The 27139-nt window shown below is 37.2% G+C and overlaps 1 protein-coding gene across 2 annotated transcripts in view; it reads left to right on the forward strand.

The window, feature by feature from the left end:
• Nucleotides 1-26863, forward strand: part of PREX2 (phosphatidylinositol-3,4,5-trisphosphate dependent Rac exchange factor 2) — a 171511-nt gene extending 144648 nt beyond the window's left edge. For both annotated transcript variants that reach the window (XM_059490731.1, XM_059490739.1), the window contains 3 exons: nucleotides 8293-8395; nucleotides 18586-18653; nucleotides 21489-26863. In XM_059490731.1, the coding sequence (XP_059346714.1) occupies nucleotides 8293-8395; nucleotides 18586-18653; nucleotides 21489-21534 (217 nt within the window). In that variant the 3' untranslated portion in view covers nucleotides 21535-26863. The remainder of the gene's footprint in view (nucleotides 1-8292; nucleotides 8396-18585; nucleotides 18654-21488) is intronic.
• Nucleotides 26864-27139: the final 276 nt, after the last annotated feature.

The following is a 27139-nucleotide window of genomic DNA, read 5'->3' on the forward strand; positions in this document are numbered from 1 at the left end:
TGTGAGGGAGGCACTGGGTGACAGTCCAATGCAGAAGAGGCCAAGAACTATGAAACAGCAGCTTTGTCTGCTTTGACAGTGATTGCTGATCTCTGGATCAGCAGTGTCTTGGTTTCTGACTTCTCTGTGATCCATATTAAATTGCTTTTTACGCTGCACTAGGCTAAAACAGCTTGACAGAGTTCATACTTTCATCCCTATATCCAAGATAATGCTGGGGATTTTGAATTGCTGGTGATTGCTTTTCTTTGATTTTTATTATGACAATATGTTTACCAATTTACATTAAAGCCTGCAATCCTATATCTATTTCAGACAGCAGTTCTTTCCAAATAGATTTTGAGCACCAGAAAACCAAGGATGGGGGAAAATAAGTCCCTTTAACCTTCACTGTCCTAAGTGATGTGTGAGTGCTACAAACCTCCCCTTGGATTATCATAAGCGAACATGCCTTGTTGATCAACAAGAGGAACAGAGCTCTGAATTAGTTTGAGAAATCAATAGTTTGCATTTTTATTTTACCTTTTTTATCTTTCATAATTATATTTCTGCCTGCCAGCCAGCTGTCACCCTGTAAACAACATTCTGGTTTTTTTGCTTGTGTTCATTCTGTTTGAAGTTGCTATCAGTCTGTACAAATGCAGGTGACGAAAGGCACTTTTAAATTTTATTGAATCATGATTCTAGCTCCTGCTTGAGGGAGAAGAGCAAGACTGCACTGCACAGACATGTCCTAGCCTCTTTCTGTGCCAAAATGAAATTAGGTGCAGCAGCTGCGGAAGTCTGTTCAGGGACCATAGGCCTTACAGGCTCAAAGGAATAATTTAAAGCATCCAAATGAAACAAATCCCAAGTTTATTTAAATTTTTGCATTTCCTGGAGGATCAAGGGAAAAATCTTCCATAATCTTGATGAAACCCAGAAAAATCAGAGTCTTATTTTCTTTTCTGAATTTTAATTTCCCCTGCAGAAATTCTCTCCTTAGTGTTGCCATCCTTCAAGCAGTGGGGTTCTGGCTGGCAGACACTTGGCTGAAGAATGAGGCAGGTTTTGCCAAGTGTTGATTATGCTGTCTCCTGTAGCTGGCAGTGGTCCTGCAAGCCAGCCAAACCTGCTTCATCTTCCACATTGCAAAGCAGAGTAGCACCATAAGCTGTCCATCATGGCCAGCTGCCTTTCTGTGAATCAAATGAAACAAGGTGAAAAATAGGTACCCTGGATTTGTATTTTTGACATTCTAGCATAAGAATTCTTCCTCTTAGATTCAGAAATTTCCCTCTAAGAATTTAGTTCTGAGCTCAATGAGGGCATGCTACAAAGAAAATCCTTGGAGTTTTGCAGCTGTATTTAGGCTATAAACTCCCCAGTAAGAAAGCTTTCAGGGATCAATGGGACTACTTTCAGGTTAGCACAGACTGAAAAACTAATCCATACCCTTCTCCAGCCATCTGGTCCAAACTGGGCTCTTAGTCCTGCTACCTTCCCATTTAGTCAAGATTCTCTTTTATTTTTTAAATTGTAGTTATGTTATGTCTGTCTACAATTAGTATATTTTTATGATACCATACCCACCGAGGCATAAACAAACTTCTCTTTGTGTAAAATAATTATTTGGGATAATAGAGTATTATTTAGAATAGTAGAGCAGGATAATTTAGGGTTTAGGATAATAGGGTATTACATTCTGTGCTGGTTACTACCTAAAACCAACTAAATAATTTTGAAATATGTGAGAATTTGTTTCAAAATAGAATAGGCAAGACGCTTAGCACAAATAGTGCTATGCTGTTCCTACAGCAGTAATTGTTTTATTTTGCTCTATATTTGTCTTTCATAGGCAATCTGGTACGTTTTTGCTTTGTCACCTCTAGTGTGTCTAACACATACGCTGGATGGATTATAGTCTTACTGTTGTCTTGCATGTTTTAAATTCTGTGACACTATTTTGTTTAAAATGCAATCTGAAAATGCAGAGAAATGCATTAAATGCAGTGAGACAGAAAAGATGGAGCTAAGTCATTACTAGTATGGATTTCAAGGTATGCTTTTTTCCTATTTGGTCTTCTTTTAACATTATGGATGTTTAGTAGCAGGTTTGAAATACAGTGCTATTACTGTGCTCTGTGGAATCATCCTCTTTTTGTGCTTCAGTTCCTGCACAATTGCCTTATCTGCAGTCCAGTTCTTTGAAACCGGTGTTTTTCATACAAAATCTTCTACTTTACAATCAAAATAAAATGGGGCCTCTCAAACAATCTGAAATTAAAAACGTAACCAGATCTGCTTTAATTTTTGGCAGAGAGGTAAGTGAATAGCTTGAATTATTACAAGACAAGAAGTAAATTGCAATTTTTTACCAGATTTACTTGCCTCCTTACAGAGGAAGAAGCCTTTAATGGAAAGACTTTCTGCACAGAATGAGAGATAATGGTCAAAGCTGGGGTTTCAGATGCCTTTAGATTGTGTTTATTTTTGCAAGTATGATGGAAAATGAGTAAATAAAAGGCATGGAATAGCTCAAATTTTGGAAATGCTCTTCTCTCATCAAGCAAGGAATATTTAATAATGAAATTGCTTCCTTGCAACACTTCCAGCTGACTAGAGGTGCTAAGATCTTACAGGAAAAATGATTGTGAAAAGATGCTCCCTGCAGTTTTTTAACACTGACAGATGATGTGCAGTGAAAAGAAGTGCCTTTTTTTTCTTCCTAATTTTTCTTTGAAAGCCTCTCTGTTTTAAAGAGGTAGATTCTTACATTTATTTATGGAAATAGAGTGGATGACAAAAATTTTTAAATCTACAGGAAAACAATATTAACACAACTTCCTCTGTGTTTCATACTTCATTATTAAAAATTACTAATACTGAATCAAATAACCCTGATAAAAATATGTTTTTAACCTAAAAAAAATTCAGTAACCAAGGGTAGATTTGATATATGACTAATAGATACTTACCTCCCAAGAATGATTCTCTGGCTTGATAAGTTCATGCCATCCACTTAAATAAGTCAGAAATCTACTGCTAGTTTGTGTCTGAACATATCTGGTAGAGCTGGGTTTGATTATCCTGTTGTAGAATAGTGGAGGTATGCCTGATAAGGGAGTTGGGATATCTTTTTTCTGAGGTTTGCACAACTGTGTAACCACAGTGGTGCCTTTTGGGAATGAAACCCTGCATGCTGATGCTTAATGGACAAAAGGCAGAAAATCCCTTTAACACAGGCTGCACATGGCCATTCTATGTGGTGATGGTGTGTGTTCCACAGACAGTTACTTTTTGAAGTGTTGGTTTTTATTCAGAGTGGAACTAATACGCTTTATGTGCATAATAATTGCTTTCTGTATGTTAAACTGGCCTTCAGTGGACAGGTACCATCCAACACTGATTTTATAGTGGCCCTTCCACACTGGCAACATCTCAGTTTCACAAAGATTCATAAAGGGACTAAAACTAAGTCCTGAACTCCAGCAGAGTTCACTGTAATTGTGAAAAGCAGTATTTTAGTTTAGTGTATGTTCATCATGCTCATTTTCTCTCCAATACTTAATGTTTGGCGAAATTTACCTCTGTTGAAAAGCAAGGCTGTTCAGCAAAGTTTCAGTTATGGGTGCAGAGAATGCAAGCTTCAGTTTTATTTGCATGGAGACACATTTCCACAGTGAGAACATCTTAAAGCTTGTGGAAAAATCTAGAATTAGGCCTGCCTATACTTTGTCCAACCATTTTTTATAGTCCTGAACAACATCTGTCTTCCTTTTTAGTTTTATCATGTCTATTTTCTTCTTCAGATTGTCCATCAGAATCAATGCATATTACCCAGCCATCACTATTAATTATAGACAAATGGCCCAAAAAATGTTTACCCCAAAGTGATTTACTTTAACACTAGGTTTTTTATTACCTTATGCACTGATTTAAATAATATTCCTTCTATACTTGTTAATTTAAATGACAGCAGAAAATAAAGATTACTTGTAGTATAGTTGATGTAAAAAGTCGTCAAATGTAGGACTGATTAGCTTATGATGCACGGGAAGAAAAGTAATTAAAATAATAATAATGGCATTAAATTACATGTTGAGAGAAGCTTTAGTTTTTAATTAGACTAAGCATACATGCATTCTTTTCATATTTTTTTCCTATTCACATAGAACATAATTAATTTTGACATCTCTGACTGTGGTAACTACTAAACCAATTTGTTTCACCTCATCTTTTCTACTCAGGGCATTTTTCTAAGGGATGTTTTGGTGCATTTTTGGATGTAGAATGGCTGAAAGCCTAATTGAAACCTGAGAACAAATTGGATGCTCTGGTAACCTAAATATGCACTTTGCCGCTCGGCACCTCTGTAGGTAGTGAACACAAACTCAAAATTATTTTTCCTTTTCAGTGACATTAGGCAAGCTATTGTGAAATAATCAATTTCTTGGAAAATTTCAGTCTGTATTTGTATTTTACAACTCCATTTTTCAGGATTGATGTGCATCTGTCCAGCTGATTTGCAGCCCTTTAGTGAAAATCACATCTAGTCGGAAAAAAAAAGGACTATGGGTGATAGAAAATCATTTAGTCTTACTTTTTTAGCCAAGTTCAGAATGGTTTGATCCATAAGTTGTTTTAAAGTTTGTATTTAATCTTCACATCAATACTGTCATGACTGATGGGAGACTGGGAATAGCAGGCAGGAGCTGGGAGCAGCTGCAGCCCCTTCTGTTTCTTGGAAACCAAATGGATGAAATGAGGAATTCTCAGCCCTGTTGTCCTGGGAAATCCAAATGTCTCTGCCTTGCTGTTGTAATCTGTCAAGACAGGGAATTTGTCATTCTAACTGACATAAATTCTGAAATGATGAATTTGAGTCTTTTGTTTTTCTCACATTAAAAAAAAAGAGGTGAGAGGAAAAAAGAGGGAGTCAGAACAGATTTTGATCTGTTTACACTGTTAAATCTATGGATTTGGGCTTTATGCTTCCCATAACAGCAGGTTATGAAGGTTTTTCCCCAAATATTTTCCTTGTTTGGCTTGTCTGGGCTGATTGCATCCAAATGACCAGATACTTCAGAGGTCAGAACTGCTTCCAGATTGCTTTGTAAACTTTAATACCATCTGTTTATCAGGTCACAAAATGCAGGAGAAAAGTGGATTATTACTTACTGCACATATTTACTGACAACCCTTGATATTGAACTTTGCTCAGGCCATCATAACTTTACAAGATGGAGAATAACCAGATTTCATATTGTTTAATAAAATTTTAGAAGTTACATTGGTTTAAATTTGCATTTGCTTTATCTCTCCATGCTTGGCAGCCCTATTGCTGAGGTACTTCCAGTTATGACTTTTCCATGTTACCATCTGATGTTTTGTGTGTGCATTTTTTCTTTCACAGCAGGTGTCTAGTGGAGTTTGATTTGTGAAAAGGGATATGTACTAATTTAAAAAACTATTTGAAGAGCTGGGAGAAAGTACCAGTATGTATATAAATGAGTCCCTTCAGCATAGTCTCATGCAAGGTTAATATGATCGGTTTTGTTAGAAGATGCCATCTCACTGATCTGTTCGACTAAGATGACACTATTTGAGTGTTACTGTTTTTTTTTTTTATTTAGAAAGTAGTGACCTTATTTCTTAATCATGGGACAAAAGCCGAATTCTATAGTTTATATTTAACTCTGCCATTCATCAGACCTTTTATGTGCCAGAGGAGAAACACAAAATTTGGTGATATTAAATTCCACCTCTAATGAAACAGTATATTCAAATGCAATCAAGTCTCTGATGCAATTTTAACAAATTTTAACATCTGTTAATGAATAAGAAGGTTTTTTAAAAGAGAAAATAGATGTATCAAACCAGCATTACTCTAGGATTTCACCTCAAACATAAAATGTTCTATTGAAGAGGTGTGATAATTATTAACATCATCACTGCTGTCATTTTGAGTGTCTTTGCTACTAATTTCATAGGACATGTTAAAAATACTATCCTTAGAATTGCTATTCTTACTTGCTGTGGAGAGGGATATTCAATTTTAGCATATGTGTTTCAGAACTGTACTGTAGTTGTTGCCTACCTCCATAACAGCCTCTAAAAGAAATCTTTATTATGCTGCTTTGCTCAGTCTATGCTTTTCTCACTCTGGTTATGTCTCTATCTACACACTTGGCAGCCTTATTTCTGAATCATGGTTGGAATTGCCCAAATGTAGAGGCCTCGTAATGTCCGTGATCATCAGCCATTTCATCAGGTTTGGATAGGGAGCAGCTTGGCAGCCTTCTTTCAATCACAAAATTGCACTTAATTCTTCAATATGACCTTCATTTAGAAGGTTCCTTTGTTAGTTTTGATTCACGCATGCGGAATATAATTTTTTTATGCTTTCAGTCTTAAGGGTTCCAGGAAGATGGGATTTCTGGGAAACTTGGCTCGAGAACTACTTGCTTGAGAGCTTTACTTTGAGCCCTATAATACATATTATACCTACTGAGAAACTTTTTGCCCTTTTTGTTTGGCTTAGATTATATCTGTCAAACTACATTTCAGATACTTTTGCTTTTTTCCACTGTCAGTAGAACAAAGCCTCCTTTGCAATCTGGTCTTGAAGGTTGGATGTTTAAATTTTGGTGCTGGAAAATATTAGGAACATGTGTTTTGTGCAATATTTCACTTTTCAAAGACAAGATGAAAACAGTGTTTAGAATTTCTAATCTAACATTTAGCTATCTTACACCTTAATCAAACACATAAAAGAAAAGATCAATACACTCTTGCCTCAAGTTAACTGAGGCCAGTGTATACAAGAAACTGGGGAATGAAAATTATCTCATTACTAAGGAAAATCACTTAGCTTATAAATTTTTTATGAAAGACCATTAATAAAGCTACAGATCAAATTTAGTATCCTCTATGCTCACTTCTGTGAAACTTCTTGCAGTATAGAAATTAGCTTAAGCAGTTTTTAAAATGTGTCATTTTGGGTTTGGGTTTTTTTTCAGTAAGAAAATAAGAACAGACACATTTTTTCCCTCCTACATATCTTCTGCTCAGCAAGATAAGTGTTTGATTGAAACATATTGTCTGTTCTGTGTGCATATTATAAACTATGCAGAACACTTCGGTCAGGATTTTGCCAAACGGGTGCTCAAAATTATATATTAATAATGTGTCTTAGTTTTATTATTTGAACTTGAAAATTACAGCTTTTGTCAGGTTCTACTGAGGTAGAATAATGTTGTGTACAACCCATCTTTCTGGTTCAAGAGATTTGATTATTGCAGCACTTTGGTTGTGAAGAGAAAAATCGAGTGATTTACTGGTGCAGAGTAGAGCCACTCTCACCTCTTGGGTTATAGCAGCCCTCAAGCATGTTCTTTCTAAAAGCACCTGTTTCTACTCAGGTGTTTTGTCTCTATCCATGAGTTTTCTACAGCTGTGATCTTGGTTGCATGAGAAAACAACCATTTTTTCTTGTCCAGATAACAATGAAAATGAGATGGAGTCTTCAAAATTACTTTCCCTACTATTTCTTGCCTGGTGTGCTGGCAGGTTGTCTGTCCTACTGCCCTGAAACTTTTCTGGTTGCTCTGATACAACAGTGACAGCCTTTCTGTTAGATGAGGAACCACAATCAATTTTTGTCCTCAAGTGGTTTTTTGAAAAAGATTGGCAAAGCAGCACAAAACAGTTCATTTGAAGGAATGCAGTTTTCATCTATTTTCTTTTATGAAAGGGGTAAATGTCTCTTAATTCTTTACTGCACTGATGAGCCAAGACAATAATCAAGCTACATTAATTGAAAGAGATTGGGATCCTGGTACAAAGCCTTGGTCTGCTTTAAGAGTGGAGGGAGAGGAAGAACATGCAGAAACCACCTGAAAAGGGATTTATATAATTGCAAAACATTTTTTCTTGGATTATTATTCTCCAAGTTGTGCACTTGCCAAGCTATAGTTTTTAGTGTGGGTTTTTGTATGTTGTTTTGTGTTTTGGGGGAGTTTTGTATGGTTTTGTGCTTTTTGGGGAGTTGAGTTTTGTTTTGTTTGGGTTTTTTTCCTTAAGAAAGAACAAAATGAATGCATTTGTTTGTAAGTCCGCAAGAACACTTGTTACACTCAAAATCTTAGAAACATTATACTGTTCAGGCTAATACCTGCATGGGTGAGGGAGGTACAGGAGGCACATTTATTATGTAATCTTTTTATGTATAATTGTTTTAAGAAGAGGATTGATTTAAAAGCAGTTATTTTGAGGAGATATCAGAGAGCTGACCTCTTTCCCCCATTGCAGCTGCACCCTGAGCGTCACCCTGGAGCAGGCGATCACGCTGGCCCGGAGCCATGGGCTGCCCCCTCGCTACATCATGCAGGCCACCGACGTCATGCGCAAACAGGTGAGGGGCTGGCTGTGCCACAGTGCAGGCACACAGCTGTGGTAACTGGGAGTGGGGAGTGGGTGTCCTGGTTCAGGGCAAATTTGGGAGAAAACCTCCAAAAGGGGCCCCTCCAGAAAGCAAACCCACACGGCTCCTCCCCGCAACCAGTTCAGCAAGGATTCCTCGGAGACAAGGGGAAGGAACCTGTTTATTTAACAGGCACAGCATCCCCCAGCACACAAAATGAACAATACCGGATGACAACACTCTTTCACCGCTCTGAAAAAGATGACAAATTCAGAAAGTCTCTCTTGGGGGTGGTCGCTCTGCTATCAGTCCCTCCAGTGCTGGGGGTAGCTGCTGCAGGCCACAAGGTGCAAACTCTCGGTGTTTCTCAGGTCCCAGCCCAGAGCAGTTTCGAGTAGTTCCAAAAAAAGGAAAGGAAAAACAGTCCAGGGAAAAATTCGGACTGCTTAGCTATACTAACTAATGAGCAGAAGCAAAGAGCAGGAGCAAAGCAGAAGCAAGAGTGAGAGCAAAGCAAAAAGCCAAGCAAAAAGCAAAAGCAGCACTATGTACCGCCCTGTCTGTGTGTCCCGCTAGCTGTGGGGGAGCGGTTGATAAAAAACCAAAACAAAACTTTCACTCTTCAGAGCCAGTCTTGAAGGCACAGAACATAATATCCAGCATAAACAGAATACACAAATGGGGATACAAGCATCATAATGTCACCCTGGGGCAGTGGGCTACAGCTATGGAAAGCTGGTGAACAGCACTGAAAGCAATGAGCCATGGAGTGCCCAGGTGCACTGCCCAACCACCAAAGGGAACAGAGGATGCCCAGGTGCAGTGCATGGACAATCAGGGGTATAAAAGGTTGGGCTAAAGAAAAAGAAGGGCAGATGCTTGCAGCCTTGTGAGGTAATGTAATGTTATTCTGTGTGGGCAGACAGCTGAAGCCTTGGGATGTGATATGATGTTACTCTGTATGGGTTGGAGCTTTCTGACATTGTATGATGATACTCTGTGTATTGTGGATATCTCAACTGCAATGTATGCTGTGACAGGGAAGACCTGCATGCTTCCAAACAACACATGTAGTTATCAAAATGGAATCATTCGACCAAGCATTTTTTAGCCTCCATCCTAATGTTGTGAGTCATCTTAGTTTGGGTTCTTTGTTGTTTGTGTTTTGGTCTTCTGTTTTGGCTTTTTTTTTTAAATTTTCTTCCCTTATTGTTGAAGGTGTTTTTTTTACTATTTTTTAATACAGAAACAGGCTATCTTTAACCAGTTGTTTGCTTTCTCTCATGATTTTACTAAGTGATTTTTGTATAGTAACTGCCTTGGTGTCACCTTAGATCAGAATAGTCTCTTGAGTAAGACAATTTTTATCTTAATATATATGATTGATAAAAACAGCTTAAGATTATTAGCTATTGCCAGTAAAAAGTGACTCATGCACTGAATTAAAGGAAAGTGTAGAAGGGAAGGAGAGAAAGAAACCCCATCGTTTTTCATTTCCAGGCAAGATTCCTGAGGACAATGTCCTTATTACAAAACAGTGGTTTTCACTCTTTGGCCATCATAGTATTTAGGGGCTGTTGTGCATAGATAACCACCTCAACATGAACTCTTGGTGTGAAGGTATGCCAAAAATACTAGATTAAAAAGTAATATCAACTGAAAATGGGGGGTTACACTCTACTGTATTAACACAACAATTTCTAGAGTATCTCGTTATCAGAAAATACTTTGACAAGGATGTATCTTGGAAGGAATTCAAGGGAAGAACATGAATGATACAGAGGTTGTTAGACAAAACTTATAAACTGAAGATTAAAGAGCTCAACCTGTTCAGTTCATGAAAGAGAAGTTGAGGGGGGACTTAATCACTCTGCATGCATATGGAACATATATCCCAGCCTGTGGTAGCTTTCAACCTTACAACAAATCATAAGCAAAATACGGGATGCACTCAATCTTGAAGTGAAAATAAACATAATTAAATATTGTAACAATTAATCACGGATAAGACAAGATGCATAATTTCTGGGTTCTAGATGGCACCTAATATATTATGTTCATTAACTTTACTACATATTTTGTGCAGCAATCACAGTTATGAAGATGATTAAAAAGCTGTACTTTGCTTCTAACTTGCTATAGAGAAAAACATGCGTATGCTAAGTGTGACCTTTGGTCTGTTAAAGCAATTTTGTGAAGAGTTTCAAACCATAGATTTGCATCAGTTGTATCTAAGTGTTGCTGCTGAGCATTAGTACATCAGAGTATTTAGTATCATTCCTTTTTGTATTGGGCTTTCACTTATTTTGGTGCATAAATTAAGTTTCTGTGATGAATAATCATCCTCAAGGTTCTTGAATGTACATCTGCTCAGGAATTACAAGTTTAACTTGACTGGAAAAGAAGGCTACTGCTTTATATGCAGTATATATGCTTTATATACAACCTATACATGTGAGTTATATGGATGAACTTGCATGTATAGGTTGATATGTCTGCTCCTGAAGATTTAGACCAAAGGCAGATCTGTGTATTTTGCAATCAAAAAAGATGGCTGTAGGGGTTTGCATAAATCTATTTATAGGATGTATTCTGTCAAATTGTACATTTTCAAAATGCAGATCTAGGCCATTTTTTAAAATGCTGATTCATTTTTGTATCTTCTGCATTTATGTAATGAAAATGAAAGACAAAATGAAAGAAACTGACATGGTTTTGAGCAGCTGTAGCTGTACTTGCTCAAATACAGATGTGAAAAAAGGCCTTTTGATGAGGCTGCATTCTTTGAAGTAAAACAGCAGGTGATCAATAGCTGTTAAAGATACCAATATCTCAATACCACACACAGATACTGCGAAAATGTGTGCTAGTATAGCTAGACTTTTTTCACACATCCTTTCTCTTGCAGGAAACCACTATGGCATTTAATAGAGTAATAATCTTTTGTTGTAATTTTCAATCAGTCTTGGAGTTCTGTAGTAGAAATATAACCCTCCATTAAATTCTAAATGTTTTGTAGTAATTTCAACGACACACTATGGTATTTTCTAGAAACTTGTTTGGATTTAATGTTTAAATTATCTGTAGGATTTAACTGTCAGGATCATAATGTAGGCAATAAAACTTGGAAGAAAAAGAAATAAAAAGGTTTCTTGGGGCTTAATGCAGAACATTTAGTTAAGAGCAATACATGCGCCTTTTCCACATAAAACAAACAAAAAAGTTTGTTATCCCATTTACACACTAAACCTTTTGTGGAATAAAGATATTAGCCACAGGGAGGTGCAAGTCAAAGGACATCTATTCCATCTGTTACTCAGCAGCACTAAATCCTGTCAGTATCAGCTTTCCACAAGAGGAAATTATCTCTACTTGAAGCTGATGTGTTTTCCAACTTGGTGCACCAGAGACACCTGATTGAATGGATAACCTCAGGAATGATTTTATTTTTATTTGAATGAGGTCAAGATCATGTTGAACAAGACTAATAATAGGTCCAGCTGCACTGTTGGAACAATGTTCAAAGTAATTGTCTTGTCAGTTATAATAAGATAGCAAGCACCTGGTCTGTGAGAACTAAAGGAAAGAGACAAACTTGTGAGAGTGGATATGAACTTGGGTCTGTGGAATGGCTTTACTTAAGCAGTTTTGATTTATTTATGAAATAGAGAAAAATTGTCAAAACATCCCAACTATCTTTTGGTAAATTTTTAAACTTACATATATACTCATGTAAACAACTGCACACACAAAATACTATGTAAAGCATCCTGATAGCAGTGTGAATTCAGGATGCAGCAGAGTGGAGAGAACAGAAGCCTAGGAAAGGAGCTACAGGAGGGTAACTGAGGAAAAAAAATAACTAAAAGACTGATGAACAGAAAAGGCCAGGAGAGAATTTATATTGTCTTTTAAGTGACTAATCATATTTTCTTGCCTTTTTTAAAGTATAATAACAACACTATATTTTGAGCCCACCAGGGGAGGGACTATGTTAGACCTGTTGTTTGCAAGTAGAGATGGGCTGGTGGGAGATATGGTGGTTGGAGGCTGCTTGGGGCATAGGGGTAATGAAATTATAGAGTTCTCAATATATGGTGAAATCAGGAGGAGCATCAATGAGACTTTTACACTGGACTTCTGGAGGGCAGACTTTGGCCTATTTAGGAGACTTATTTAGAGAGTTCCTTGGGAAGCAGCCCTTAAAAACAAAGAGTCTAGGAATGGTGGGCACGCTCCAAAACAGAGATCTTGAGGGCACAGGAACACACTGTTCCTGTGTGCCAAAAGATAAGTCGATGAGGCAAATGTCCAGCATGGATGGGTAATGTGGTTTTGAAGGAACTCAGGGATAAAAAGAGGAAGTATCATCTTTGGAAGGGGGGTCAGGTCTCTCAGGAAGTATTTAAGGTTGCTAGGGCATGTAGAAAAAAAAATTAGAGAGGCCAAAGCCCAGTTCAAACTTAACTTGGTAACTTTAGTAAAGAATAATGAAAAGTACTTTTGCAAATATATTAATGGCAAAAGGAAGGACAAGACCAATCCTTGTTCTCTACTGGATGCAGGAGCGAACTCAGTAACTGCAGATGAGAAGGCAAAAGTGCTTAACACCTTCTTTGCTTCAGTCTTTAGTGGGAAGATGGCTTGTCCTTAGGACAGCTGTCCTCCTGGGTTGGTAAATGGTGCCAGGGAGCAGAATGGTTTCCCTGTTATCCAGGAGGAGGCAGTCAGAGAACTGCTGAGCCACTAAGATGCTCACAAATCTATGGGACCATGTGGGATCCATCCCAGGGTGATGAGGAGCTGGCAGATGAGCCTGCAAAGCCACTCATTTACTGACAGTTCTGGCTCACTGGCGAGGTTCCAGATGACTGGAAGCTGGCCAGTGTGATGCCAAGTCACAACAAGGGTGGGAAGGAGGCTCCTGGTAATTATAGACCAGTCAGCCTGACCTCAGTACCCAGTAAGGTGATGGAACAGTTTATACTGAGTGTCATCACACAGAACTTACAGGATGGCCAGGGTGTCAGACCCAGCCAGCAGGGGTTTAGGAGGGGTAGGTCGTGTTTGACCAACCTGGTCTCCTTTTATGGCCAGCTGACGTGCCTGGTGGATGCAGGAAATGTGGATTTTGGCTGTGGATGTTGTCTGTTTGGACCTCAGAAAGGCCTTTGCCACTGTCTCCCACAGGACACTGCTGGAAAAGCTGGCAGCCCATGCCTTGGACAGTAGCACTCTTTGCTGGGTTAGGAACTGGGTGGATGGCCAGGCCCAGAGGGTGGTGGTGAGCGGTGCTGCATGCAGCTGGGGCCTGTCACCAGGGGTGTCCCTCAGGGATCTGTGCTGGGACCAGCTCTGTTCAATATCTTTATTGAAAACATGGATGAGGATGTTGAGTCTTTCATTGGTAAATTTGCAGACAACACTAAGCTGGGAGTGTGTGTCAATCTGTTGGAAGATAGGAGGGCTCTGCAGAGAGGCTTAGAATGTTTGGACGGATGGACAGAGTCCAATAAGATGGTGTTTAATAAGTCCAACTTCTGAGTCCTGCACTTTGGCCACAATAACCCCCTGCAATGCTACAGGCTGGGGACGGTGTGGCTGGACAGTGCCCACATGGAAAAGGACCTGGGGTGCTGGTCAAGAGCTGACTGAACATGAGCCAGCAGTGTGCCCTGGGGGCCGAGAAGGCCAAGGGCATCCTGGCCTGCATCAGGAACAGTGTGGCCAGCAGGAGCAGGGAGGTCATTCTGCCCCTGTACTCGGCACTGGTGAGGCCACACCTTGAGTGCTGTGTCCAGTTCTGGCCCCTCAGTTTGGGAAGGACCTTGAGAGGCTTGAGCGCATCCAGAGGAGGCAACGAGGCTGGTGAGGGGCTGGGAACACAAACCCTGTGAGGAACAGCTGAGGGAGCTGGGGGTGTTCAGCCTGGAGAAAAGGAGACTCAGGGATGACCTTATTGCTCTCTGAAACTTCCTGAAAGGTGGCTGTAGCCAGGTGGGGTTGGTCTCTTTCTCCAGGCAACCACTGACCGAATCAGAGGGGACAGCCTTAAAGCTGCACCAAGAGAAATACAGGTTGGATATTAGGAAAAAGTTTTTTGTGGAAAGAGTGATAAAGTACTGAATGGCCTACCCAGGGAGGTGGTGGAGTCACCATCCCTGAATGTGTTTAAAAAAAGATTGGATGAGGCACTTGGTGCCATGGTTTAGTTGAGGTGTTGGGGCAGGGGTTGGACTCAATGATCTTGAAGGTCTCTTCCAGTCTAGTAATTCTGTGATTCTGTGAATAATTCTTGTAAGTATTGTACTGATTTAGAGCTTTTTGATTGTTTTCTCTAGGTGACTGGTTTTTGCTACCCTTAAATTAGTGTGTAGCTTGAAAATAAACCTATAATTTTTAAACATGGCAATGAGAATACTAGTCCATATAGAGTAGTCCAGATTGATATCTCAGAACTGCCATCATATTTCACCAGTGCTCTGGCAGTATTGGTATGCAGAGGGTAGCAGTCTAGAGTCATGTAACACAGCTCTCCGTTATGCCCATGTGAGACAGTGTCAATTAAGAATAGAATTGGAGAAGTATAAATTAGCAGTATATTGAAATAGAAATGGTATAATGATGCTCAGTGGTTACAAAAAGATGTCATGTAACAAGTTGCTAGTAATTCTTGGGGGCTTTTCCTCAAAAGAAATAAGAATTTAGTGGTTTTAAGGTAAGGTCTAATTTGTGTCCTAACTAAACAATAAATTATATGGTTATATAAAGCTAGACTCCTTTGTAAATCAATACATTTGATTTATTATGTGAGCAAGATGCTAAAATTAGTTTGTCTAGTGAGTGATGCAAGTAAAAATAGGCTGGTTTTGTTCTCAGAGGTAGTCACAGCACTGACGTCCAGGATCAGCATGTGATTAATTTAGATTGTTTTTGCAAATACATGAATATTCTGGCTCTCAGTGCTGTTAATTATGTGCCAGTCTCAGCATGGTGAGGTTTCTTATGATAAAATTTTAGAAAAATTTTATTATTCTTTATTATGATAAAATTTTAGAAAATGGCACTGAGAAAAGGCTACTGGAGATGCAGAAGGTCTGGAGTCAACATGTCTAACTGTAACCAACATCTATCCCTATGTCATTCCTGACAGATGTTTGTTGTATCTGTTCTTAAGCCACCAGCAGTAGGGACTCCTGCACGCTGTTTCTCATGTGGTCTGTTCCAGAGTTTTCTTAACCTTTTCATTACAATGCTTTACTTCGTGCCTCATTTAAGTGGCTTTTTTTTTCTGTTTTTCCCCCTTCAATTCCCATTTTCTGTCCAGTATACCATAAACTTAGCAATGAGATTTCCTTCCCTATTTAGCAGTAGACTTTTAGCATTTTTATTGTTCCCAGAAATGGGGCATCTAGCATACTCTGGCCAACCTGTTACCACCCTCATAATAAAATATTTCTTTCTTATATCTATTCTGAATATACCTTTGTTTAGTTTAAAATCATTACTTGTTTTCTTATTGCTACAGTTCCTGCTAAAAAAGTCTATTCCAAATTTGATTAGCATGTCCCTGGTAAGCTATCACTTGTATAGATAGAAGAAATCAATTCATCTGATCTATTGTTTTTCAGTTGAATTTTCTTACTGAAGTCTTTTCAATTCTTTTATTAAAGATGAGCAGTAACTCTGAAGAATTAGATTTATTATAATAATCTTGCAGGACTTTGTGATTGAGCAATAAAATAGATGAAAATCAGTATAGATTACTCTTCAGTGAAGGGCACTAGGGAAAAAACACACCCTAAGTTCACATTCAAAATAATTGACTGTGAGTTTGCCATTCCATTTCATGTTGAAGACCTGAGGATATGAGGAGAAAACATCAGCTCAATTTGCAGCAGTTATCTGTAAAGCAGAAGCTATAATGGCTTAGGAGGGATAGAGGACAAAGTAGAAATCATGCTGTCATGACCCTGCATTTGGAACTATCTAATGTTCTTATCCCTTCCATAAGGATATAGCATAATAGAAAAGATTCAGAGAAAGTCAGGAAAATACTGGTCAATGGTTGGGAAAGGTTTACAGACAGAACAGACAGAAAGACAAAATAATGTAGGACCGTTCAGCTTCATGAAGGGGAATAACAGACTTCTAAAGAACGTGTGTCACAAGTAGGGACTGACCATTGTCCTCTCCAGTGCAAAGCTAAACAGATCAAATGAAACTGTCAGGTTTAAACCAAATTAAAAGAATGGAAATCTGGAAGGGGACTTTTTACAAGGGCATGTAGTGAAAGAGAAGGGGTAATAGCTTCTAAGTGACAGTGGGCTTAGATTGAGTCTATTTTAGAATAAATTTTAGACATTAGGTATATTAAAAAGTCTTTACTGTGAGGGTGGTGAGGTACTGGAACATGTTACGCAGAGAAACCATAGATGACTCATCCCTGGAAATATCTGGGGACTTTGCCCATGGTGGGAGGTTGAGACTAGATGACCTCTTAAAATTTTAGGAACCCAACCATTCTCTCATTCTTGATATAGCAAGTTAAGACTGTATCAAAGATGTGGACCTTTCATAAGGCTAGTGATGTGTATTTACTACTGAGTACAAGATGAGATGGGAAAGAAGAGAAGAGAATCACTAAAGTTAATTAAATACATACTTGCTGATGAAGAGAGGAAGTATTGAATGACTAATGACTGAATTCTGGAGGAGTTTTTGGGGAAAGACATGTTTATCATGGTCTATAGTTATGTGCCTTTGCAATGTTGGAGACAACAACTTACTGAGATGGATGCATCTAAAGTAAAATAATTTCATATTGGGCCTTAATTTTTATATGTATTCTAGTTATTTTTTCTATCTTTATCACTCTTTCTTTGCCTTAAAGAAATGTAAGGACACAGTATGCTCTTGTGGCACATGTTGCTTTACATACAATCTGAGAGCCTATCTGTGTGTAAGCAGCTAGCCTTTTTCATACACTGTTTCAGCCCATGGCAGTAAATCAATACCATGTCAATTACCTATGTACCTGATTTCAGTCAAATGAAAGGTCTAGTTTTACTCGATGACTGGAATCAAGTATTATAACTCTTTTACATCATGTGCACCTGGCACTGCAGCTCTGTTAGAAATATAAGTTATCTTTGATACTTCACATCAATTAAAGATTACACAGTAAGAATTCCGAGGTTATACATTTTTATTCTCTATTATTTTGTCCTGAATTTACATAGTACAGAAGAAATAAATGGAGAGTCGGTATATTTATTATTGATAGAACAAGTAGTTTTCATCTCCTTTAAAATTATAGAAAACATTATAAGCCTAGCAGATATTTCTTTATTGTGACTACTTTACATCAACAAAACTGCAATTTAAGAGCTAGACCTCATCATTCAAAAAGAAATTTTACTAAGTTCTTTGATATATGTAAGCTGGTATGTTTTCAAAAGAGGGTGTTTTTCACACAATAGTTCATGGTATATAAATATTGTGCATGTTTTATCCATTTCCTCCTTACTAGATGAGTCAGTGAGACAAAAGTACTTTCATTATTGTTTTTGAAAGGATCAATTGAGGTAGAGAGACCAACTTTTCTTTTGTCCCTGCTTTAAGTGGGGATTTTAGACAGATCAATCTCAGGAGGTTCCTTCCTATTTGTTTGGGGTTTGTTTTTGAGATTCTCTGATTATAAAGGAAGATCAGGACCTGCAGTTTCCTAATCCTTATTTAGTGCCTGAGTTTAGGCCATTCTTTGTTAGTTTCATTTAGTATTTTCATAGAAAATAATCTGTATTATTTGTTTGTTCCAAAGTTCATTGGAAATAAGTGATGTGTCAGAAAAGACTTCTACACGGAATAGTGACAAAATCAAACAAATTGAAACGAGATGTGTTTGTATTGTTTTAAACCTTAAATGTTAATTTTTCTAATGATTCTCTTTTAAATTAGTAAGATCTAGATATGTGGATTTATTTGGTGACAAGTGGCAAGATTTTTGTTTCTTTATTGCTTTAATTTTTTCCTCACCTTAGAAGATACTAGTTGTTTTGGGAGATGAAACATATGTGTTAATTAATTATAATCAATAATTATGTTCATCTACAAAGCTCAAAAAATTTCCTACTTTATTGTGGGATAAATGAAGTAAAATTGTTTTTCTTCTTCCACAGGGCGCGAGAGTCCAAAACACAGCCAAGAATTTGGGAGTGAGGGATCGAACGCCACAGTCTGTGCCAAGGTAACTGATTCTTTGTGTCCTAGACCATGGTTTTGTCTACTTTGTGCCAAATTCAGTCATAGCTGCTCAAAAGCTAACAGTAAACATTGACTAACAGTAAACATTGGCTCTTAATGTTCATAAAATCAGTTGCACTATTAGCCATACAATTTTGCTTCAGGTGATTAGTTGCAGAAGTCCAGGCCAAGCAGCACTTCAAAATGTGCCCATTTTTGAAAAATGAATCTTAGTTCATGTTTATTGTGAAAACACTGGAGTCAGTCCTTCATCACTTCTAATATTTAGTGGGTTTGGGTAAATACTCTTAACTAGATCCATAACTCCATTTTAATGGAATACTGTACTGCAGTATCTCAGCAAAATCATGTTCTGGTTGCCTTTGGGGATGATGTAGTCTTTCTTTGTCTCTTTCTGAAACATGCATTACAATGAAAAATGGGTTATTCTATATTTATCCAACTTTTTAAATGTTGCGATGGATTGCAGGTGCTAGATATGTTTCTTTAAAAGCACAATACTTGTAAATAGAAATAACAAACAATTCTTAATTTGATCTTAAAATGGTTTGAGTAATCCACAACTAATTTAAACTGGGTTTTTACTGATTTAAATGTAATGTTTTTGTTGACTAATGCGAACACATTGGATGAGCTAAATATATATGTAAAATACATAACGGATCCACTGTGGTGTTTAAATTTCAGTAAGGAAACAGGGAACTAGTAAAACCTGATAGAGATGACTGTGTGAATTTGATTAGCTTAGAGGCAGTGCAGGACCAAAGATCCCTGATCAGCTGTCTTGCCTTGTTGGAATCCATGGCAATAAAGTAGCATTTTGTTACATTAAAAGCAATTAAAGCATTAGTGGGTGAAGACTTTTCATATTTTGAACAGTATGATTTGGGACTTAAATGAACTCCTTAATGATATAATTATGGAGACAGCCAAAGAATCATTACAACCCAAACTTTTCCCATCCCAACATGAGAGAATGTTTATCTAGATTCAGAGTTTTTGTGATAAAGGAAAAATCTAAGTTGTCAAAAATGGAAACTTAGCAATAAGCTTTTTTAGCATTGTGTCTGTGGAAAAAAGACTGTCTCTTTCCAGCTGAAACTCCCACAGTGTAGCACTGAAATGCTGAAGAAGAATGATGGGGACATAGAATAGACACAAGTACCTGGCACACTTGCCAGTGAGCAGCAATAGCAAAGTCACAGGAATATCCCAGACCTCCATGTCAGGGCATTAGATGCACAAGTCAGAATTGTCATCAGCAGGATGCTTTTGATGTATATAGCTAAACAATACTATGGCTTCTTAGTTCTCTGCTTTGAAAACAATTTTATATTTGGTTTCAATTAACATCACTTGACAGGGTTCTCATGTTGTCTGCAACTGCCATTGTTTCTGTTTTCTCAGCTGATGTTTGTACCATCTCAAATAGTTGCTCCATATATTGACCCAGAACAGGCTATTTCTGCTCTTTAGCAACTTCAGATCCTGAGAGATTTATGCAGCATTATCATAGTTTGCTTCACAGTTCCTTTATATCACATACTCTGAAGAGAATCTTAGTGATTACTGCTATAACCTGAAGAATACACAGACCTTAGTACTTCGGCCTGAAGTTTTCTGCACTTTGCTCTATAGAAATTAAATATTGCTAAAACATCATCAAGTATTAACCCCACTGCAATTACTCTAGATGAGATTCTGACTGTAATTTTATCTGTCTTCTGCCAGCTTTGAATATTACTGCTTTATTATGCCAGCAGAATCAAATAATTCAACCCCTGTTTATTCTTCTCTGCATCCTTGTCTGCTCTGTATAAAGATCAGACCTTATCTCCTCTCATCAGTATAAAGATATGAGATATATGTGTATTGCCTTATATATAGCTCCCAACAGATGTTTTGGTGTCTGCACAATGTGACCTGAAATGATTTGTGTTTCTGAGTCTACCATATGACTATGTGGAAGAGCCCAATGATCTTCAGAACACATTATGGTGGAGATTTCTCTTTGTTATTCCTCCAATGATACATTTTCTCAGAGGAATATGTGTAATCTACAAATGAGATCATGTCTATGGCTGGTTCTAATTGCTGTGGTTCCAGAGGAGATACTGTATGCTGGACAGGAGTACAGAGTAGGGGTGTGAGGTCAGAATGATTACCTTTTATTTTCAGTATTTCTGTTGTTAGGGTAAAGTTTCAAACACCTTTTAATAACCAAGTCCTTTCAAAAGGGGTTAATAGAAGTCCAAAAACCTTTATAAAAGCAGTGGCTATTTCAATCTGTATTGGGGTAATATTTTGAACCAAATCTTATTGCTGTTGAGTTCATCCATGAAGAACCAGAGGGAGAGAGAATTTAAAATCTGCATTTTAGTGTCACGTGTCTGACACCTGTCTCAGGTGCTTCAAACAGCACCAGTTCTTCAGGGAAATATTTTTAGAGAGCTTTGACTGGGCCAAGGCAAAAAAGAATTGGAGGCAATTATATTCACCAAGAAGCTTTTTCAATTGGGAAATCCAGGGCAACACCTGCTAATAGGATTAATGAAGCCATCTTTAGTGCAGAAATATGAAAATTTTCTGCATTGACATGTGTTTATAAGACTGCTTATAGATATGTGTTTTAATGATTCCACTTTCAATGTAAACAAAGATTTTATTAGTTTTACCTTGATGGTATTAGACTAAATTCATACCTTTTGTTTTGCAGTGCAGAAAGATGTAGCTTTAGTTGGTGTTCCTTAAATCTACTCATTTTAATAATGACCAAGTTCTCAGAATAATAATTGCTTTGTTTGTTTGTCATTGTCAGATTATACAAGCTGTGCCAGCCACCACCACCTGTTGGAGAAGAATGAGATCTGCTCCAGAAAACAACCTAGTAATGGCCTTTAGGATACTGGGATTATATGACAAAAATCTAACTGCACTATAGCATTATGTCCCTGCAGCTTTGCTAAATAAGAAAAAAAAATCTTTTACTCAGGACAAAGGAAGAAATACCCTAAGTGTTACCTACTGGCATTGAAAGATGTCTTCCCAAAAGCATTTCAGAAATCTGTGCACTCCAGCCTTACTTACACTCATAGGACAGTAGTCTTCCTTGGGAATTTAACACTGGAATCAGATTAATTTGATGTGTCTTGTTCAGCCACATGATAGATATAGCCAGCAGCTTGAAAAAACATCTTGGTCAGAGGGAATGTCTTCACTTGTACCCTATGCAAAATGTGATCTTGTGGAAGCCTAGATAAGCTTGGCTTGGTAATGAGCATGCACTTCATATGGGGCCCTTTGCACTGAGAAAGCTTTTCTCCTGTCACCATCATAATTTCTTGGAATGTTAACTTTACTGTTTCAAGAATGTAATGTGAGGTTTAGAGATGGAACACTCATTTCAGAATTGTGTTTAATGGCTGCAGGCAGCTGCTGTGGGTGTGTGCTTGTACTCAGTAAACTCAGCCAGGTCTGAAGCAGCGCTTGTCACACACACTGCTTGGAAGGAGGGCCTGCATGGCATTAGGAGTGCCTGATGGTGTGGCATATAAGCTAAAGTTCTGCCCTTTTGCAGCTGCCATTATAATGAAGGAGAAGGATGAGTCTGATCTTCATCCATTGTTAGGCTGAGTTTCAGACTCTATAATAGATGTTTTACATTATTACATCTCTGCACTTCAGAGTTTTCCAGAGTTAAGTATTTTCTTCTAGAGTACTACACTAACAAATCTACATAAGGCAGAGATGAGTCAGTGTTGTTAAACTGGAAATGACTGGTTCAAGTTCAAGCATAGTTTGGGGTTTTGGTGTTTTATGCTACCATTTTCCACATTTTGTCAGAATTGTTTTGTATAGCATCTCACTTCTTGGAGTGGTAATTGTTATAGATTTATTTTGAATTGTACTAACTATTTAGAGTGCCCAGGGAGAATTTATCTGCATTTGGCTGTTCTTTTGGCCAAAGAATTTTCATTTTCAAATGCCCCCAAATGAGATTTTATATATGAGCACATTAAAACAAAAACTGTATTCTGAAATAGTTCTACTTGTAGCAGTAGCTATGTAATCCATTAGAGCAAGACACATACTGTCTGAATAAATTTTATTTTTTGTACAACACCGGCCTGTAGTTATGCTGTAGCAATCAAGCCTCACAACATAATTTTTGCATATGATCTAAATATTTATGGACCTATCAATCTACAATTAAATAAGTGAGGATTCAAAAGGAATTGTAGTCTTGAACAGAGTGGATTTTTTTAGAGGATATTGAGGGAACTTGTTACTTTTCTCCAAAGGAGGAATTAGAGGTCCTACCTTTTTCAGTATTCTAAATGTTTTTACATAGACCTTAACTTTGCTAAGAAAATAAATATTTTTATATATCCACAGATACAAACGTCTGTGCATATATGTACATTTCAACATGTATATATATATGTAGTCATATCAATAAAAAGGTAATGTTTGCCTTAAAATATGACAAAGGCATGCAGTAATGAGCACTCCAGTAACAACTTCACCTTTGTGCTTTAAGGTTTACTCTCTTTCATAGTTGCTGGAAGCTATTGAACCATGATCTTTTTGATTAAAATACTTAAACACAAAAGCAAAATCAAAAAAACAAAACAACAAAAAAATGACTTTTAAAGGCTTTTGTCTAGCATGACCTAATGCTTACACATAAGAAAGAGTTATGTTTTCCATAATTGCTGTTCTAGTCAGGGTCTCATACTTTCAGATGTGCTTCATTCAGAGCAGCAGTATTGGCTGTGGTAATTCCTGCTCCAGGCAAAAGCACCAGTAATTTCTGTTTCTGCTTGTTCAGACATCAGAAGTCCAGAGAAGCCATAAGCACCTCAAGCCAAGGGCGTGCTGCTGTCAGCCCAGCTCTAAGCTCACATCTTCCTGTGAGGTTTCCCCACAGGAGGTTTGATTTACTATGAGGGAAGTCAGCTGTTGGCTGCATGGAGCTGCTGAGCCTGTATACAATAAAATGACCCAGAGGAAAAAATCTGTTGCATGTACATGCATTATTGTAACTAGCAATTGCTTTTTTTTAATATAGCATTGAAAATGGTAGGAGTGTAAATGCTCCAAAATAGTCTCCCTGTATAATATGATAATTCCCTGTTTCGTTTTGTTGTTGAAATTGTGGGATAATAGACATTTGTAAGGGACAAATAATTATAAGCCAGTCACTGGACAAAATTTTTTAGCTGTTGCTTCATGAGTGTGCATCAGAAATCTTGACCTCTTATTTTGGTCATTTTATATCTAGCTTTTGGTCCTTTATTCTTTTTTTCCCCCTCTAGAGACAGTTTTCAAAAGCCTATTAAGCATTATGAGCTTTTTTGGTGACCCATACTGCAAAGTAAAGTGTCTATTTAGCCTGATATCAAAGAAGCTGAGAAACTTAAGCCCTGGTTTTCTGGGACTACAGATAACACATAAAAATATGATTCCACAGTAACACACAGAATCAATTAGGTTGGAAAAGATCTCTGGGATCCTTGAATCTAACTTCTAGATCGAATCCAACCTGTTTTCAGAGGAAATGGGGCATAAATTCCCCCCTTGCTGTCTAATTAAAAGTAGGGACCCGATTTCTCAAAATGTTCTTCAATGGCCTGTATGAAACATTGTGTAGTATTCAGATTGCTTTTTTGGCCCTTCTGCTTTCAGAGCACACTGCACACTCTAACACTATTCTGCTGACTTCTAATAACGTTAAATGGACTTCATTGTCCATTCTTAAAATATAAATTTACATATGTTCATTATTAAAACTGTTTATCTTGTTTGGTATATGTATAGGACGTATTTATTCCTTATACAAGATGCACTTGCAGAGTAAAAAAAATATCCATTCTCATCACAGTATGTTTATCCTCTTATAAATCTTTAAACTCACAGGTGACAAGAAGAGATGACCAAGAGTGATGATTTACAAGAATTGTATCACCTATAGCTTCGTAAATCTTTGTTTTGACAGAAACGGGTTATATAGCCTTTTTTTATAACAATGTCTTGTACTGGTTAAGGGAAAGCATTCTGTATGTATTTTTTACTTTTTTCCCCAAGGAAAGTGTAATTCTTCTGGGAATAAATTCAAGGATCTAGAGGCTTACATTACCAAATACTACCATGATTCATTCCTAGCCTGGGAAGGGAAGGTTACAGGCCCAGGAACAGCTGAGTTGCCATGTGTTGCCATAGCATCCATGCTTGGAGAAAACAGAGATTTTAAGTAGAGCTGAGGATGTTTGGCCTGTCTTTGTAACCATCATTTATAAATAATAGGATATTAAACAGTCTTTAGTCTGAAAGGGCCATTGATCTACTCTAGTTCCCCAAATTAGTTATTTTTAATAGCGATTTTCCTTGTAGATTGTAAATGTAAATAAATATAAAAATGTATATAGTCCAGTTTTTCAATGTCAAACTTTATGTTTAGACACCCATTTTAAAGTAAATATTCCTGCTGTCAGCTGAAGCAACCAATCAATTTTATGTCTACTGAGACAGTTGGAATCCTTAGTGGCTTTTTGGGTAGATTTCACTGGGTTTTAGCAAATGCATCAGGTTTTTTGATTGGTTTGTATTTGTTTATTTTAATGCAGTCAGTGGTGGTCAGAACTCCTCTTCTACTGGTTTAGAGCCAAGACAATTAAACTTCAGTCAACAAGTATTTACAGTAGTCATACCTAATTTCATTTGCTAGACTCCTTTAATGGAAAAAAATTAACCACTTTTATTGATCTGTTTTTAGCCAGAGAAATTCACAAGCAAACATGTTTTATTAATTGATTGTCAGATGTAGTGTATGTGTGTATATTTATATATGCATATGTATTTAAGACAATTGCCTGAATGTGAGTATACACATCATGGTTAAGCATGATGCTCAGAAAAGGAAAGTGTCTTTCATTTCATTTCATTTAAATGAGAAAATCAGTAACTGTAGTACACATCTACATATTGTTCCATACTCTTTACAGCTCCTTCATGGATTTGTCTTCCAGCATTTTCCACATGTTTTGTGCCATTTGTGTTTAACAGTATGAAAAGATAATGCATTGCCTTATGTATTTTATCTCTGTACTTGATAAATGCAGGTAGTGCTTTTCTAATTGTACTCCAACAGTACTCTGGCATTGGTAAATTAGATGTGCAGTACATACCTGACTCAGGATACCTGGATTTTTCATCATTAGGTTTTGAAGTATAAAAAGATATTGAACTCATATTTTTGTATGCTGACAATTGTGTAGGGTTTTTTATATACTGTATATATCAACCAAGTTTTCCTGAAGAAATTTTATTATTATGAATGTTTCCCTTTTCCTGGTAGATGTGGGTATATGTTTTCTTGCTATGTATGTATAAATGAATATACAGCACGCACAGTCATGCAGATGTTAACACCAGTGAGAAATTTCAGATTGTCCAGAGGCTAATCAAGCTTTTTTTAAATTCTTCTCTAAAAAGATATATCTCCATACTAGAAATCTACTTTAGAAATAACTTCTACTTCAGTTTCCAAGTCCAATAGTGCTCAAAGTAGTTGGGACATTTCTGCAAGTACTTAGATTTGGACTTCCATGGGAATACCCACAACATCTTTTGTGTGTGTATGTGTGTCCTATCTGCAGTACCATATGCCAGATTAAAAAATCTAAGCAGCCTTATTAATTTCTTTACACCATGTATATAGTGTATGTATTTGGTTATACTTGTGTTACACTTTTAAAATGAACCTAATTTCTGCATATTGCACACATTTTTCAAATTATGAATATATTTTGTAACATCTCATTAAGCACAAGAGAGCATTTGAAATATTATGAGAAGGAGACTCCTTTGAAATATTATGTGTAAGTAGAGCCATACACAGAATGTTTCAGCTTTTGTTTGAAAACAATCAAATTAGCAGTTCTGTGGGTAGTTGAGCTTGTTGGAAGTAACTTTTGGAATTAAGATCCTTGGAACATGGATTTAAATTACGTTTTCCTTTATTTTGTAAAGTGCCTCTGTAGCATACTTTGAATCAGTTACTATTATGGATTAAACTAACATTGTGTACTTTTAGATCTATGGTTTATTTTTTTAGTTACATAGTAAAGACTGGAATGGTAACAATGTATTACAAAATGTCAGAGAGCAATAAAACCATTCATAATATGGCCACTGCAAAACTCTTTATTTGTAAGCAAGAAGTTGGGAGGGAGGGGGTTGAGAGCCTTTAGCCTTTTCTATGTTCCTGCCTAGGAATTCTGCTGCAGAACAGAAATTAAATTTCTAGAAATAAACGTTTATAATAATAATCTTTTCTGCAAACCCAGGTGCAACCTAGGCTCATTGATGGTAATTAAAATATATCTTTATAACCACTGGAAAACTGAATCCTCTATGAGCAGTAGCCCGTGGCTTTGGGCAGCTGTACTTTGTGAAGGCTGGAAGAGA

This window comes from Ammospiza nelsoni, chromosome 1 (genome assembly GCF_027579445.1).
Source record: "Ammospiza nelsoni isolate bAmmNel1 chromosome 1, bAmmNel1.pri, whole genome shotgun sequence".
In the NCBI taxonomy this organism is placed as follows: domain Eukaryota; kingdom Metazoa; phylum Chordata; class Aves; order Passeriformes; family Passerellidae; genus Ammospiza; species Ammospiza nelsoni.